At 36.7% G+C, this 15,887-nt stretch overlaps 3 protein-coding genes across 6 annotated transcripts in view; 1 reads left to right on the top strand and 2 right to left on the bottom strand.

Annotated features, from left to right (window-relative positions):
* The window catches only part of LOC125779046 (kelch-like protein 17), a 134,522-nt gene that overhangs the window by 1,145 nt on the left and 117,490 nt on the right, over nucleotides 1-15,887 (bottom strand). Inside the window, exons 1-5 of one of the 2 annotated variants that reach the window (XM_049459454.1) lie at nucleotides 1,735-1,866; nucleotides 1,382-1,555; nucleotides 958-1,315; nucleotides 510-881; nucleotides 138-436 (exon numbers count right to left, since the gene is read on the bottom strand). In XM_049459454.1, the coding sequence (XP_049315411.1) occupies nucleotides 138-436; nucleotides 510-881; nucleotides 958-1,315; nucleotides 1,382-1,533 (1,181 nt within the window). In that variant the 5' untranslated portion in view covers nucleotides 1,534-1,555; nucleotides 1,735-1,866. Of the gene's footprint in view, nucleotides 1-137; nucleotides 437-509; nucleotides 882-957; nucleotides 1,316-1,381; nucleotides 1,556-1,734; nucleotides 1,867-15,887 lie in introns of those variants that run through there. The other variant, XM_049459455.1, reaches the window with a different exon arrangement.
* Nucleotides 1-15,887, top strand: part of LOC105230313 (kelch-like protein 17) — a 134,882-nt gene that overhangs the window by 14,751 nt on the left and 104,244 nt on the right. The gene's annotated exons all lie outside the window — the stretch shown is intronic.
* Nucleotides 12,094-14,881, bottom strand: LOC125779044 (uncharacterized protein K02A2.6-like). Its single transcript, XM_049459450.1, has one exon. The coding sequence runs from the start codon at nucleotides 14,804-14,806 to the stop codon at nucleotides 13,013-13,015; it is 1,794 nt and encodes a 597-aa protein (XP_049315407.1). The 5' UTR covers nucleotides 14,807-14,881; the 3' UTR covers nucleotides 12,094-13,012.

Genomic DNA, 15,887 nt, shown 5'->3' with positions numbered 1-15,887 from the left:
AAGTACCTTATTTTGTTTATTATCCATACTACCCTAACACATCTAGTCTAAAGTTCTTTCACCATTAAGCTTAAGAAATTGGTAAAGCTCACAATCGCTATCGTTAGGTAATTCATTATAGATTTAGATATATTCACCTTTCCACCGACGACAAATCTCTAAAACCACCAATCGCGTAGATTTTACCATCTAATTCGACAACGCAGTGTGACAGTCGTGCTTGCTTCATGGCGGGTAAATTTTGCCATGTCTTATTTCGTATATTCCAGCTGCGGACGATGTTAAGTGTGGCACCACCTTTATTACCGCCAACAAATAATAAATTATCATCCTTTAAAATAGTTCTGTACCATTCGTAATCGATTTTTATACTCGCATATTCCTGCCACTTATCTTCAGTTTTTTTATATTGCAGCAACTTGGGATTCCTTCCAAGCTATTTCAAAAATATTATAAGTATATTAATTTAATATTATCATTTTTGAATATAAGCCACAGTGTGCGCTTACCTGAGAGCAAAGCGCTACGATTGTTTTATCACCAGAACTTGTAGCGCTGATCCAACGTGGTTCTGTAAATCGCATATTTATCATTGGCCGTGCTTTAGGCACTTCGATCCACGATAACGCCTTGAAGGCCAGTAGCTCACATCCAGGTAACGGCTGTATGTGTGTCATAAGAAAGTTCACATTGAATAGGGTAAGCCGGAGACAAGCTATTAAAAGTGGCAGTTGCTCTTGACGCGCAGGAACATCGTAATTGTACCAGCGTTGTATGGCATCGTAGGCATCTTCCTCACGGGTTATATTCAAATTGTCAGATACCAAGATACGTTGCAATTTTTCTACATCAAAATTCAAAAACTCATCGCTTCGGCTGATCTAGTATTATTAGAAACAAAATTTAAATTACATAGGTGCCGTTATTGTGAGACATTACTTGTATATTTAGACTCACCTCCATGAAGTTCAGTGTCTCGTATTCGATGATTTTCTGCTTAAGATGTTCACATTTCATTTCACGCTCCAGCGCATAAGCACCCTGTAAAGTGATTTCATCGATATGTGTCATGAGGTAGTCCACAATATGGTTTTTGGCATCGTCTAATTGCAAAACGATTGCCGCATTTAGCATGGCAGCGACATTGTTAACGGTAATGAGGGCGTGTCCGGTGTAACAAAAGGTTATTAGATGCTCGAAAATATCGCTATCGATATCATTTATCTCGATGACTGGATTAGTGCTTTGATTGCCATTGAAAAGGTTCTCGAAGTAAGGACTCGCTGCTGCGAGTATCAATCGATGCGCGGGTACACTGAGAAAAAATGATAAATATTAATCTGTATAATTTTATGCAAGCTGAGGACAAAGTAATACTTACAGAGCCGTTGGGTTTGAAACTTTAAATGTCACATCGATTAGAGACTGCTCGTCGTAGAAGTTAAATATTTTCGTCATTAATTTCTCCATGAAACGGTTCTGCTCACTGGAGTTTCTCTGAAGAGCAAGTGTTTGGGAAGAACTCGTTGTCATTGCTAGTTTCTTAACTTTCCTTCTGTAATAAAAAATTACAATATTGATTAAAATATTTCAAAGAAGTAAATGCGCCTGGAAGATTTCTTCCAAGTTGTCTGGTGTTCACTAAATCTGCGTCCGATCACTGACTGACAGCTGTCCGCACATAGTACAAACACCAGCACCGTTTGAACTCAACAAAGATTTCTCAAACCTTACCTCTGGTGGGGGGAATTCAAACAGTCTTTCGTCAAGTCAGAAATCTTTCATTCTGAGTTTATTTTTAAATTTGGAAGCCTTATATACTATTTCTCAAAATCTGCTAAATAACTAATATATATGTGGCTATTGTTTGAACCTATGTTGTGTGACCTTGGGTTTGTTTTAATGTGCGCACATTAACAAACAGTTGCTAAAATGTATGCTAAGGGTTATCATATGCAAACATCTTATCCTTAGTAATGTTTGTGTTATTGTTTGTTGAATGCTATTGTTTTGCATGACAATGCATTTTAAGTATGTGTCTGTTTCTGTATATGTGTATGTATGTTCAATATATTTGACTGCGCAGTCCAATATAATACGCAAAAATAAATACATACATATGTATTTTATGCAAAATAATATGTGAAAACAAATGTTTGTTTTATATTTTAAACGATCAAATAATATTTATCTTTTCTTTCAGATGCAATTATTGTTTTTATTTAACTAATCTTTGCTTTCAGAGTAAATTCTGTTTGTGTTTAATATATTTTATTCTTTCAGATAACATTAATCTTTTTTTCAGATATTATTATCATTTTATACAATTAATCTTTCTTTTTCTTTTAGATATTACAATGTACTTATTATTTATTTTCAGGTTTTAATAACTTTTATTTTATTTCAGATATTTGTCTTTTATTATCTTCTTTCAGATATTAATTATTTCTTTAAATTAAATATATTTTTATTTATATAAAAATTATAATAAATTTTATGTAAAAATGTAAAAAATAAAGCAAAAATTTTAGAAATTAAAAAGTTTTGTTTGAAATTTTAAGAAATGTTTAAAGTAGGAATCAGAAAATGCAACCACCCATGATTTTTTCCGCAACACTTTTCGTATTTGTATAACTGCTGGTATTCTCCAAAGAAATTGCTGGAGGTATATTGATTTGGTCGCCTGGTTGACCTTGTGCCTCGACTCACAGCCGCTGAATATTTCATGAATGGCAGTTAGGTCACTGCGTTTAGTCTCTGCTAAAACGGCTTATGCGATCGGTTTTAATGTGGGAATATACACCCGTCTTACAATTTAGCTTTGCCTGTATTTATATTAATTACAGGGCTTTCTTCATTTTATTTGCCTGTATTTTTTATAATATCAGGGCTTTTTTAAAATAAAACTTTCAAGCTACCTACGAAGTGCTCTCATAGTGTGTGATCTGTGTTTTAAAAAGAAAAATTGAAATATACATACATACTTATGTATACATTTACTTAGGGTATATTAAATATAAGGAAAATTTATAGTTTAAGTTCCCTAAAGACGGAGGCCGCAAAAATATAATTATTTTTAAATCGTCTAGTTTTGACGCGAATGTTGCAAATCCATGATTGGAAGGCGAATTTTTCAATAGTTTATGTACAGTGGCTCACAGCCAAAAAGATTAAATCATACAAAATGTACTAAAGAAAGCATTATGATGGCTAAATTCATTTTCCAAAAACTAGAAATGCCATTTAGCAGCGACAGATATACACATTTGATTTATGCTCTAATCAATAACTAAAGCAATTGCAGTTCAATTCAAAATGCATGGGACACAAGTTGTAAATTTACTATCTCTTCTGTAAACTAAAATTTAAACTAAAACAATCCCAAGTTCACACAACATAGGTTCAAACAACAGCGAACATACATACACATATATTTAGTTACTAGCTGACCCCGCAGCCGTTGTCCTGCGTGAAATTAAGTGTTTTGTAATGAAAACAAAGTTGAATTTGACATTTCATTTTTTTTTCAATGTAACACAGCTTCATAAATAACATTTTTTGGTTTCTATTCCGATGTACAGAAAATATGGTTTTCCAACTCGTGATCACGCCACGTATATCTGGCCGTGTGAAAAACATAATATTTCCAAATTTATCCCATACACTATGCGACTATCCTTGTGTCCTGTTGATTGTCATCTCAAATGCAATTTTCACTGGAAACGGAATGGTATATCGTGAGAACTCAAATGAATCAAACATTATGCCCCCTTGTATTCGATATCTGCGTCACAATTAGTCGGGTTCCATTACACAGTTTCGGCGCATGAAGATTGCGAAACATAATAACGACAGATTCAACTTTGAAATGCAAATGATGCGGTGGCATACCAAGCCTCTCCAAAGAATTTGGAAATTCCACTTGATAATTCACGGCGTCGTTTTCATTGTCAAGACAATCGATTGATTTGTATGAGCGCAAGTCTCCCGGAATTTGACTTTGAATCTTCCAGTTGAAGTCAACAACATCGGTATTTTTGGCAGCTAACATTGCGCGAACACTTAAGGAATCGTAGTTACGACAATTTGTCTACTGTCCGAACATTCGGGATGACTTCATCTTTCGTTAATTGATAAACGGCAGATGGAATTGATATGAAACCACCGGACGTATCGACCGGAATTTCCCCATTTCCAATTCTTAGCGAATTTTGCATAATTTACGCGAGTTTGAAGGCTGATATGTCAATATGATCACCCCGAAAAGTGTGCGACCTTCATTTGCATTCGAAGTAGCTATCACATCGTACATCGGTTGATTCCAGTGATTATCATGTTCCAGCAATTGTAATTGCTGGCTTGCTTCTCCAAAAATTTCACACACCGTACCATTCACAGTACGCAATTACTCAAATGAAGTTGAACCGCGTACATTAATCAATAACAATCGAAGGTAAAAGCAATCGTTGTTTTTTTGCGTGGATTTGTAAATTCGTCCTAATGCATTAGTTGAGATCACACCTGGATGTCCATCTACTGGTTGGCCTTGCTTTCTGTGTAACTATTTCTTCGACGATGCTTTCCATGTATAATATCAAGGCAGTTCCGAATAGAGCAATGTTCTCGCAAACGGATCACTGGCAAAAGTTGAGAAAAAAACTCGTCAATGTTAATTTTGTTGCTGGCGGTGTTTCCACTGGCTGTACTGTATTCTCTCTGGGTTGGAATACACTCTTTGGCCATTCTCCAAATTAACTGCGCGACGCACAACAGTCGGAAAATGTTCATGCAGTTCACGTATCGACCATATCGTTCAAGACCAGTAACCGCCATGTCGCTTCCTTTGGTGATGTACTTACAAACGTATTTTATCGATTACACCAAACTGCAATACTCAACATTGATATGAGTTTTGAATGTGAATTAGACAATAATGGTGAAAATAGTACGATCCATGTGTTGTCAACTTCGATATTCACTCTTCTAAATTGAATTCTGAATGTCCTGCCATTGTCGTCTGGTGAGCGACGCCGATACAATGCATAGCCATCATTTCCAGTTTACATTTCAGAAAGAAAAGCACGTGGATAGTGTTTCGAGCATTTATTGTCAGACATACAAAACGAAGTGGAATTGTGATGTTCGCAAGGTCCATGAACCATATTGGTTTTCACCACCATCTATCTCTGATTCAGGAATTTCCGCAGAAATAATTTCATCAATTTGATCTGCTGTAACCACCATCCAACAACCAAAGAAGAATGTGTGCGTGAGGCAAACCTCTTATTTGCTACTCAACAGAATACGTTCCGCGTCTAACAGCACCATATATTCGTTGCTTCAAGATAAAGTCCATCAAACATCGCAGCTGTAGTTTGAAACGCTGTGACATCACATCCTGGGAGTACTCGGTCATATGCCTTGGGCTGCCAATGTATATTGATGCCAAAGAACGCCGACCGATATTAGAGCGACCTCTTTGTGGCATCGTAACAAACTTCAATCTGTAATTGATCACATTGTGTGAAACACACATAAAGTTTTCACTGAATAACTTTCAATAATTTTTTTTTTGAATAGCCGGAATAAATGAAGTAAACGACAAATTTGAACGATTCAAACAATTAAAAACCAAAACAAAAATTTTTTTTTTTTTATTTATAAAAGCAATGTTAATAACATATGTACAAAAAAAAAAAATGGCATCAATATATGTACATAGAAAATTAAAAAAAAAAAATGTATGAAAAAAGTTACTTTTTGGAAAATTTCCATTTTTCCCACTTTTCCTCACGAAAAGCATACGATTTTTTTTATTTCTAAACCTTCCCCGATCCACAGCGAGCAACCTCTGAAAATGTCATCAAGATTGGTTCAACCATTCTCGAGCCGTTACTAACAAGCAAACATTCATTCGTTTGTATGGGAAAGAGAAACGCGCTGTGTTTATGAATTTTCCGACAATTATTCGAATTTTCCTCGCCGTAAAAACCATCTTTGAGCCTCAGCGAACATTTAAAAAAAAGAATTGGCCAAATTGGTCCAGTCGTTGTTGAGTTATGCGCTTAGCAACACATTTTGCGATTCATTTTTATATGTAAGATAAATGAATCCCTATTTCCCTGGACTCGCCATACCTGAGGAGGACTTTACTAATTTTGTTAAATTAAAAACAAAATATATATTTTCATAACAGCGTTTATTCCATAGAGTTCCATAATTTCACTTATATTTTTACAAATCGCTAATGAACAACTTGGCATTTTGAAGTAAATACTGAGCTCAACACCACGCGCGCTCTAAAAAGCAACTAATAGCCTCTATACCCTTTATTGCTTCTCTCTATTCTAATGCTTTTTGATAAACTATATTTTTAGTTTTATGTTCTGGCGCATAAATAAATAATGTTGATGGTTTTCCGACACGCGAACAGGCGACATATAATTGGCCATGTGCAAAACATGGATTTTCTAGGTTGATGCCACATACACTTAGCGACTGCCCTTGCGATTTATTTATTGACATTGCAAATGCAAGCCGCACTGGAAACTCTAAACGTTTAAAGCTGAATGGTATGTCGTTCGGTATCATAGGGATGCGAGGGATTAAAACATCTTCGCCTATGTACTTCCCTTTCAAAATTGTGGCTTCGATGACATTGTTCAATAATTTCTTCACCGCAAGCCGGGTACCATTACACAGGCGCGTTTATGTTCCGTAACATAATAATTACTGATCCGGTTTTTAATTGCAGATTATGAGGTGGTAAGCCGGGCAATTCTAGTGAATTTAAAAATTCTGTTGGATAATTGACAACTTCATCTTCATTAGTAATGGAATCAACTGATTTGTAATTCTTCAATTCGCCAGCTATTTTCTCTTGAATATGAAAACTCATTTCATTCACATCAACATTTTTTTGCGGCCAATATAACACGTTCACTTAACCAAATGTGATTTACGTAATTTTGCGCAATGTTTGGGAAAACCATCTCCATGAGTTCGGTCTTTGATTCACAAAAGTTACAAAAATTGGTAGGGAATGTAATGTATCCAGATGATGTATCAACAGCAATAATACCATTACCAATATCGAGCAGTTGTTTGGAAAACACTTCTCCAGACTGGTCTTCCTGCAGTTTGACTCTCATGTTTATACTTAATTTAAGTGTATTTCCATAAAATGGACGACTTCAAAGAGGCATTCAGTTCATCAGCTGGCGTTGAGAGTGGAACAACTGGCAATATTTGTCGAAAATCACCTGCCAATAGTATCATTGCACCACCAAACCGGTTTTTGTTATTTCGTAAATCTTGCATCGAGCGATCTAATGCCTCCAAAGATTTTTTGTGTGCCATCGTACATTCATCCCAAATGATCAATCTTGTTTTCTGCAGCACTTTGGCCATCGCAGAATTCCTCGAAAGGTTGCAAGTTGGAGTTTCATTAATTTGAAGGTTTAACGGCAGCTTGAGAGCTAAATGAGCTGTTCGACCGCCTTCCAACAACGTAGCTGCAATACCTGATGAAGCTAGGGCTAGTGCAATTCCATTTTGCGACCGGATTGTTGCCAAAACCAATGATAACAAAAAAGTTTTCCCAGTTCCACCGGGAGCATCTAAAAAATAAAATCCGCCAGTTCCATCGTTCACTACTTTCAATAGCGTATCGTAAGCATATTTTTGTTGTTGATTTAAAAGGGGAACTGTTCTATCAACCATTTCTCGTAATGTTTCGGAATCGTATTGGGCTTCGCGTCTCAATTCTTGATCAAATGAGTCGAACATTGGGCGATTGGGTCCTATCATTCCTATTTGTATTAATACTTTGTTGGTAAGCATCAAGCACATGTCCTCAATTAAAATTAATGCTTCATTGTGAATTTCTTCGTTCATTTGCAAATCTGCATTCGATGTTCTAAGACGCATCTGATGCAATATACGATCTTTGTATTTATGCCATAAATCAGTCGGTGCTGATGGGAAGCATGTAGACAAAATTATAGAAAATAATGTTCGTATTTGTTTAGCATTTGACGAAATCACAGCATCTTCGAGAGTCTGGTCCCAATGAGTGTCATTCTCTAACAATCCCAAATGTTGACAGGCTTCTCTTTATGTGTCACAGTCAACAGTTCGCAGATGTTGGAATGATGTTGGATCACGAACATTGACTAACAATAAACGCAAATAAAAACACTCGTCTTGACTGGGATGGACTGCATAAAGACGGCCTAGTGCATCGGTGGAAAATACTTGTGGGTAATCTGAAACTGGCTGTTCTCGTTTTCGTCGTTGAAATTTTTTGGATGATTGATTCCAGGTATACGAGTAATATCTTGGCATTTCGGAGTAAAGTAGCGTTCTGGCAAAATCATCATTCTGGCACATTTCAAAGAAGCTGGTTACTGTTGTCGATGGTGGCCTGTCAACTCGTTGTAATACGTTTGCATCTGTAAAATACACCCGTTGACCATTTTCCAAATGTGCGGCCAAGTGAACAACAGTAGGATGTCGTCCATGTATTGGAAACGAAAATATACGCCACATGCCTTCGTTACTACTAACATAGCGGCCCATTTGATATTGAGTGACTTTATCATTTGAATTTTCGGCAGCAACTCCGAAGACAGCCATGTCACTACCTTTGTTCACATACTTGCAAATATATTTAATAGATTTTACGGAATGGCGAAATTCGACGTTTATGTGTGCTTTATGTGCCTTGCAGAGTAAAGGCGAAAACGGAACAACCCAACGATTATCAACTTCAATGTCCTGTCGATTTACTTTGACTATTGTTGACTTTCCATTGTCATCAATGGATCGGCGGCGATGAAGTGGATATCCATCATTTCCAGTAATAGTTTCTGTTACTAATTGTCTTGGGGAGCGTTTTGAACATTTTCCTTCAACCATACACGGAGAAATTGGATTTAATATTCCACATGGACCATTTATCATATTTTTTGTAATAACCTCATGTAACAGTGGGTCTTCATTATTATCGGGAATTTCTGCTGATATCACATTATCAATTTCATTCGGTCTTATCCTCTCAACCAACCAAATGAGGATATGTGCATGTGGCAATCCGCGTTTTTGCCACTCAATTGAGTACATCCAACAGCGCGTCCCGCCGAACACGCAATGCTTAACAATAAAATCCATGAGTGATTTTAATTTCATTTTGAACACCCTTGCAGTGATATCGTGGCGATCAATAGGTGATTGCCTAGTATATAATTCTTGTTGAATTTCTGTCCACTTTGGATTGCATGTGAATGTGATAAACAAATCTGGTGTGCCATAATGTCGTACATAGGACATAGCATCTTGAGCATATTCATGCATATGTCGCGGGCTTCCGACGTATGTTGCTGGGAGAATAGTTGTTCTGCCAACATTCTGTGCATTTCCATCAGCATTAGTGGCATCCCGAAGATGAATATATTCCTCAGAACGGAGTTTTGCCTGGTTTAAGCTGATAAATGTCAATCGTTCAGTTTCAATTTTCACATACATATCCACATATTGGTGAAATAGACGCCGACACTTTAAGATGTGATTGTCCTCATTTTCCCGAACCATCAGTCTGTATGAATAATAATTCATTGAACTAACTTTTTTGCTCGTTTCAGCACCTATAAACAATTTTTTTTTGTTATTAATTTGATAATATAAATTTTAAGTTAGTAAATATATATTTTAATGTGGTAAACATATATTGTTAAGTAATTTACCTGTAACTGGATTTATCATCTTACTTGAAAAATGATAACCGTCTTCACCTTGCTAAAATAGGATACGATATTGTAAGGCATCATATGATCGATGTGTTTCAGACACACGCTGAAGTTGATCGTTCCGTCGAAGTAAAACTGTTGTGTTTGTATTTATTTAATTATTCATTACAATTACATAAGTATTAAAATAGACTACTATACAATACCGAGTATAAGTAAATGCACGTCTGTACTCGACGGTAGCGCAATCCAGAAGAAGGAAGTTGCGTTTTACAAAGTTTTACAAACTGACAGGGTTGACAACTATTAACACTGAAATCCAGTGTTGTACATTTTTAAGTTCATATCACATCCCCCTTCTTAATTATAGACTAATTTATTTATTTCTAAAATCAGGAGCTGTGAAACGAGTAACCAGTTGTCGCGATCGGTTGCTTCTACGAATCGGATTGCTTGAATTCTGATCTTCTGCAACGTTTTCCTCTAATTGCGATGGTGCGCTGTTTTGGTCATTAAAATGCGGTATTTGTGTGGATATATCTGGTTGTATGTTTAACTTGTCTTGCAACATAACCGGTGCTGAATGTGTGGATGTCGATTCAGGTACACGTATCCATTGATCTGGGAGTATTATGCTGCGTGTTTTGTTATTACCTTCTGCGTTTGATCTTGGTTTGAGTTGGTTAATATGACGTCTTATGGTACCTATGTTTGACTTTACCAAAAACATCATTTTTCCAATCGGATGAATTATATTCCCTTTGATCCACTTTTCTCCTTTCGCGAAGTTTCTAGCGTATACTAGTTCATTAGGTTGAAATTTGTATTTGTCTACGACCTTAGATTTTGATTGTGCTGGTGTCTCACAAAGTTGAGTTAACATAGTACGAACTGAACGACTATGGAGAAGTTCAGCAGGTGTTTTACCATTGGAATTAGGAGTAAAACGATAAGTAGTTAAAAATTTGACTACGGCGCATCTGATGGATATACCTTCCTTGATATTTTTTCGAACTGCGGTTTTAAATGTTTGGACAAAACGCTCGGCGAGTCCGTTAGATGCTGGATGAAACGGTGCAGTTGTTATGTGCGTAATACCATGTAACTTGCAAAATTGTTGAAATGCGTCGGATGTTAGCTGAGGTCCATTATCACTAACCAGTCTATTAGGTAAACCTTCTATGGCAAAAATTGATTTTAAAGAATGTATAGTATTATCTGTTGTAGTTGACGATAACTGAATTACGAATGGAAATTGAGAATAAGCGTCGATGCATATAAGCCACATAGAATCGAATATAGGGCCTGCGAAGTCGATATGAACGCGTTCCCATGGTGTTTTCGCTTCTGGCCAACTCAGGTATTGACGTGTAGGCGCTGGATTGCCAACTTTACAAATTTCACATTGACGTGTCACTTTGGCTATGTCGTCATCGATGTTTGGCCACCAAACGTGATGTCGTGCTAATTGCTTCATTCTTACGGTTCCCCAATGTCCATCATGAAAGAGTTCTAGAAAATTTTGCTGTAATGATTTTGGAATAACAATACGTTTTACGTTTGCGTGTAAGCAGAGAAGATTTTCGTGAAGAGTTAAAGCTAATCTCCGATGAAAATATGGTCTAATTTCGTTATCACCTGGCGATAGTTGTGTAGGCCAACCTGCTTTAACAAAATGTTTAACTTTACGTAGTATTTCATCTCGTTCTGTGTGCTTACGAATAATATTAGCATTTATTGGTAATTGTATGTGTGTAACATTGTAGCATGCTTCGGCTGTATCAAATTGAATATCGGTACTTACAGGTAAACGAGAGAGTGCATCCGCATTACCATGTGCGTGTGTATTACGATACTTTATATCGAAATGATATGCCATAAGTATGATGGCCCAACGCTGAATACGGTGCGAAGTCATTTGTGGTAGATGCTTGCTTGGATTGAAAATATTTATGAGAGGTTTATGATCTGTGATAAGCAAAAATTTTCTCCCATATAAGTATTGGTGGAACTTCTTAACTCCGAACACTATTGCTAAACCTTCTTTTTCAATTTGGCTATATTTAAGTTGATGCTTATCCATAGTTTTAGATGCAAATGCTATTGGACGTTCATTTCCGTCAGGATAAATGTGCGAAAGAACGGCGCCAATGCCAAAAGATGAGGCGTCGGTTGCTAGCGTAATTGGTAATTGTTCATTGAAAGGTGCTAACTGCGTAGCATTAATTATATGTAATTTAAGAGCTTCAAAAGCTTGTTGCTGCTCTGAGCCCCATGTGAAATGTACATTTTTGCGGCGTAACTTATTTAATGGAGCGGCTAACTGAGAAAAATTTGGAATGAAATTGCAATAGTAATTCACTTTACCTAAAGGGTGATTTTTTAAGAGCTTGATAACTTTTTTTAAAAAAAAAAACGCATAAAATTTGCAAAATCTCATCGGTTCTTTATTTGAAACGTTAGATTGGTTCATGACATTTACTTTTTGAAGATAATTTCATTTAAATGTTGACCGCGGCTGCGTCTTAGGTGGTCCATTCGGAAAGTCCAATTTTGGGCAACTTTTTCGAGCATTTCGGCCGGAATAGCCCGAATTTCTTCGGAAATGTTGTCTTCCAAAGCTGGAATAGTTGCTGGCTTATTTCTGTAGACTTTAGACTTGACGTAGCCCCACAAAAAATAGTCTAAAGGCGTTAAATCGCATGATCTTGGTGGCCAACTTACGGGTCCATTTCTTGAGATGAATTGTTGTCCGAAGTTTTCCCTCAAAATGGCCATAGAATCGCGAGCTGTGTGGCATGTAGCGCCATCTTGTTGAAACCACATGTCAACCAAGTTCAGTTCTTCCATTTTTGGCAACAAAAAGTTTGTTAGCATCGAACGATAGCGATCGCCATTCACCGTAACGTTGCGTCCAACAGCATCTTTGAAAAAATACGGTCCAATGATTCCACCAGCGTACAAACCACACCAAACAGTGCATTTTTCGGGATGCATGGGCAGTTCTTGAACGGCTTCTGGTTGCTCTTCACCCCAAATGCGGCAATTTTGCTTATTTACGTAGCCATTCAACCAGAAATGAGCCTCATCGCTGAACAAAAGTAAAGCGCGAAACACATTTCGAACCGAACACTGATTTTGGTAATAAAATTCAATGATTTGCAAGCGTTGCTCGTTAGTAAGTCTATTCATGATGAAATGTCAAAGCATACTGAGCATCCTTCTCTTTGACACCATGTCTGAAATCCCACGTGATCTGTCAAATACTAATGCATGAAAATCCTAACCTCAAAAAAATCACCCGTTATAAAAGCTTCTAGTTGCGTTATATTCATAGGTGGTTTCAGTTGCTTAACTGCTTGAATGCCTGAATAGTCTGGAAGGATTCCCTTAGCGCTTACTCTTCTACCCAAGTACTCAATTTCTTCCTTCAAAAAGAAACATTTTTCCTTTTTGCACTTGATACCGTTGTCTTCGAGAATTTTGATTACTTGTTCTACTCGATTTACATGTTCTTGTAATGACGGTGCGGTTATAATAATGTAATCCAAATAATTTCCACATCCTTCTATACCGTTGAGGAGTTGTTCGAGATAACGCTGAAAAATTGCGGGTGCGCTGGCAATACCATATGGAAGTCGTTGATACTGGAACAATCCTAAAGGTGTATTGACCAACTTCATCTGTAAATAAGCATCTTTTAAATCTAATTTCGAAAAATGTGTACCGTGTCGTATTGTATGTAATAGCGACTCTCGTGTTGGCAATGGATATTGCTCAATATCTAATTGTGAATTAATTGTTACTTTAAAATCACCGCATATTCTTACCGACCCATCTGGTTTTGGTGCTAAGACGATTGGTGACGCCCAGTTACTAAATTTAACTGGTTTCCAAATTCCGGTATTAATAAGCCTATCTGCTTCCTCACGGAATTTTGTCATTTGCGCGAACGGTATTTGCCTGCTTTTATAAAATTTTGGTATGGCAGTGGTCTGCATACGTATACTTGCTTTAAAATGTTTTATCACGCCAGCATTTGTATTGTCAAATACTGTTTCGTATTTATTACATAAACCTTCAATTTGTTTGATGTATTCACCTTTATCAACTACGTTATCAATTTGCGTGATTTCAAAACCGAATTCTTTGAATAAGTCTAGCCCAAATAGATTGTTAGCATTTTCTATATTTGCAACTATTACAGCAATGCGCTTTTGCTTATTTCCACACTTTGCTTTAGTGTGCAATTCACCTAATATTGGAATAGGCTGCTGACCAAATGCATATAATGTTTTTGTACACTTTTGTAATTTCGGTCTATTTAATATGTTATACGTCTTTAAATTGATTATTGAAACGGTTGCGCCCGAATCTAATTGAAATTGTATTACTTTGTTAAAAATTTCTAAATTGATACACTTTTTATTTGCTTCAACTTCTATTATGCCATTTACAATGTTCACTGTATCCAAAGTACTAACATATTCTTCATTCTCTTGTTTGTTTTGATTCCATTTTCGCTCTGGAATCGTTGTGCTTTTTCTAATACTTCTACTCTGATTTGACATACAAACTGCAGCAATGTGTCGCTTTTTGGCACATTTATTACATATCACTTTACGAAATTTGCATTGTTCTCTATTGTGCGAAATGCCACAACCTGCACACGACTTCAATTTCACTTGTTTCATTACGTTAGCATTTACGTTCTGTTCTCTTCTCATTTGATCTTTTGTTGTTTTTTTCCAATTTTTGCGTGTCTGCATTGTGTTCACCTGCATGGTGGTTGAATTCGGATTCTCTTTGATGGTTGCTACTGTTTTTGTTGTTGTCTCGTATGTTTCAGCTATTAAGAGTACCTCTTCTAATGATGGTTGTAATTTTTGAAGAGCGGCTGCGCGGACTTGATCGTATGGCGTGTTAAGTATGATTTGATCGCGAATCATTTCATCTACGAAATTTGCGGAACAGTTAGTGGCGGAACAATTAAATTTACACTCCCTTGCAATTCCACGAAGTTCGGCAACCCATTCGCGGTGCGTTTGCGTATGCTTCATTTCTCGCTTAAAAAATTCATAACGAGCTGCGACTACATGACGTTTCGACTGGAAATGTTCCGTTAATTTGTCTGTCAACTGAATGTATGTTTGCGATTGCAAAGTTTTTTAAGTCTTTAAAAGTTCGAACAATTCCATACCGACCCATGATAGAAAAAAAGATTTTTGCTTGTCTGGACTGCTTACCGAATACGCCATAAAATGTTGAGAAAGTTGCTCCAGGTAGGATTCCCAATTCTGATGGTCCTTATTAAATGCGTGGAACGGTGGAACCACTGTTGCTTCTTTTATACGATTAGGATTGTCAGCGTTGAACATGGACTGCTGAATTGATTGCATCCACTGTTTCTGCTGTTCGAGCAACGATGCTGCGAATCTTCGTTGCTGCTGCACTAGCTCTTGTATAAGGCTGTCGTTTGTCATTTTGACGATTTTACCCTACGGAACTTTGCGAGTATAAGTTCAGATGATGAATTTAAATCCTCGTCGCCAATAAATGTTGTGTTTGTATTTATTTAATTATTCATTACAATTACATAAGTATTAAAATAGACTACTATACAATACCGAGTATAAGTAAATGCACGTCTGTACTCGACGGTAGCGCAATCCAGAAGAAGGAAGTTGCGTTTTACAAAGTTTTACAAACTGACAGGGTTGACAACTACTAACACTGAAATCCAGTGTTGTACATTTTTAAGTTCATATGTAACTGGATTTACCTGTAACTGGATTTATCATCTTACTTGAAAAATGATAACCGTCTTCACCTTGCTAAAATAGGATACGATATTGTAAGGCATCATATGATCGATGTGTTTCAGACACACGCTGAAGTTGATCGTTCCGTCGAAGTAAAACAATGTCTCGGTTTTCTAAATTTTCTCCCACGACGACAATAGCCACTTCGTCAATTGTTGGCGCATTAAAACGTCCAGCATGTTGTCCTGCAGGCGCCTTATCGGCTCTGATGACAATTTTATGATTATCTGATGGCATGCGGTCTAATGCAGTTGTGAATAATGCAACTAATTCATTGTGTTGATGGAAAAATGTTTGAAGTTGTTCCACAATGGATCTT

The sequence above is a fragment of the Bactrocera dorsalis genome, chromosome 5, assembly GCF_023373825.1.
Source record: "Bactrocera dorsalis isolate Fly_Bdor chromosome 5, ASM2337382v1, whole genome shotgun sequence".
NCBI lineage: Eukaryota > Metazoa > Arthropoda > Insecta > Diptera > Tephritidae > Bactrocera > Bactrocera dorsalis.
Note: the sequence above shows the minus strand (reverse complement) of the source record. Positions and strands in the feature narration are given on the sequence as shown.

Coding starts and splice junctions, on each gene's coding strand:
- LOC125779044 (XM_049459450.1), bottom strand. CDS start 14,806: ATGAAGCATACGCAAACGCACCGCGAATGGGTTGCCGAACTTCGTGGA.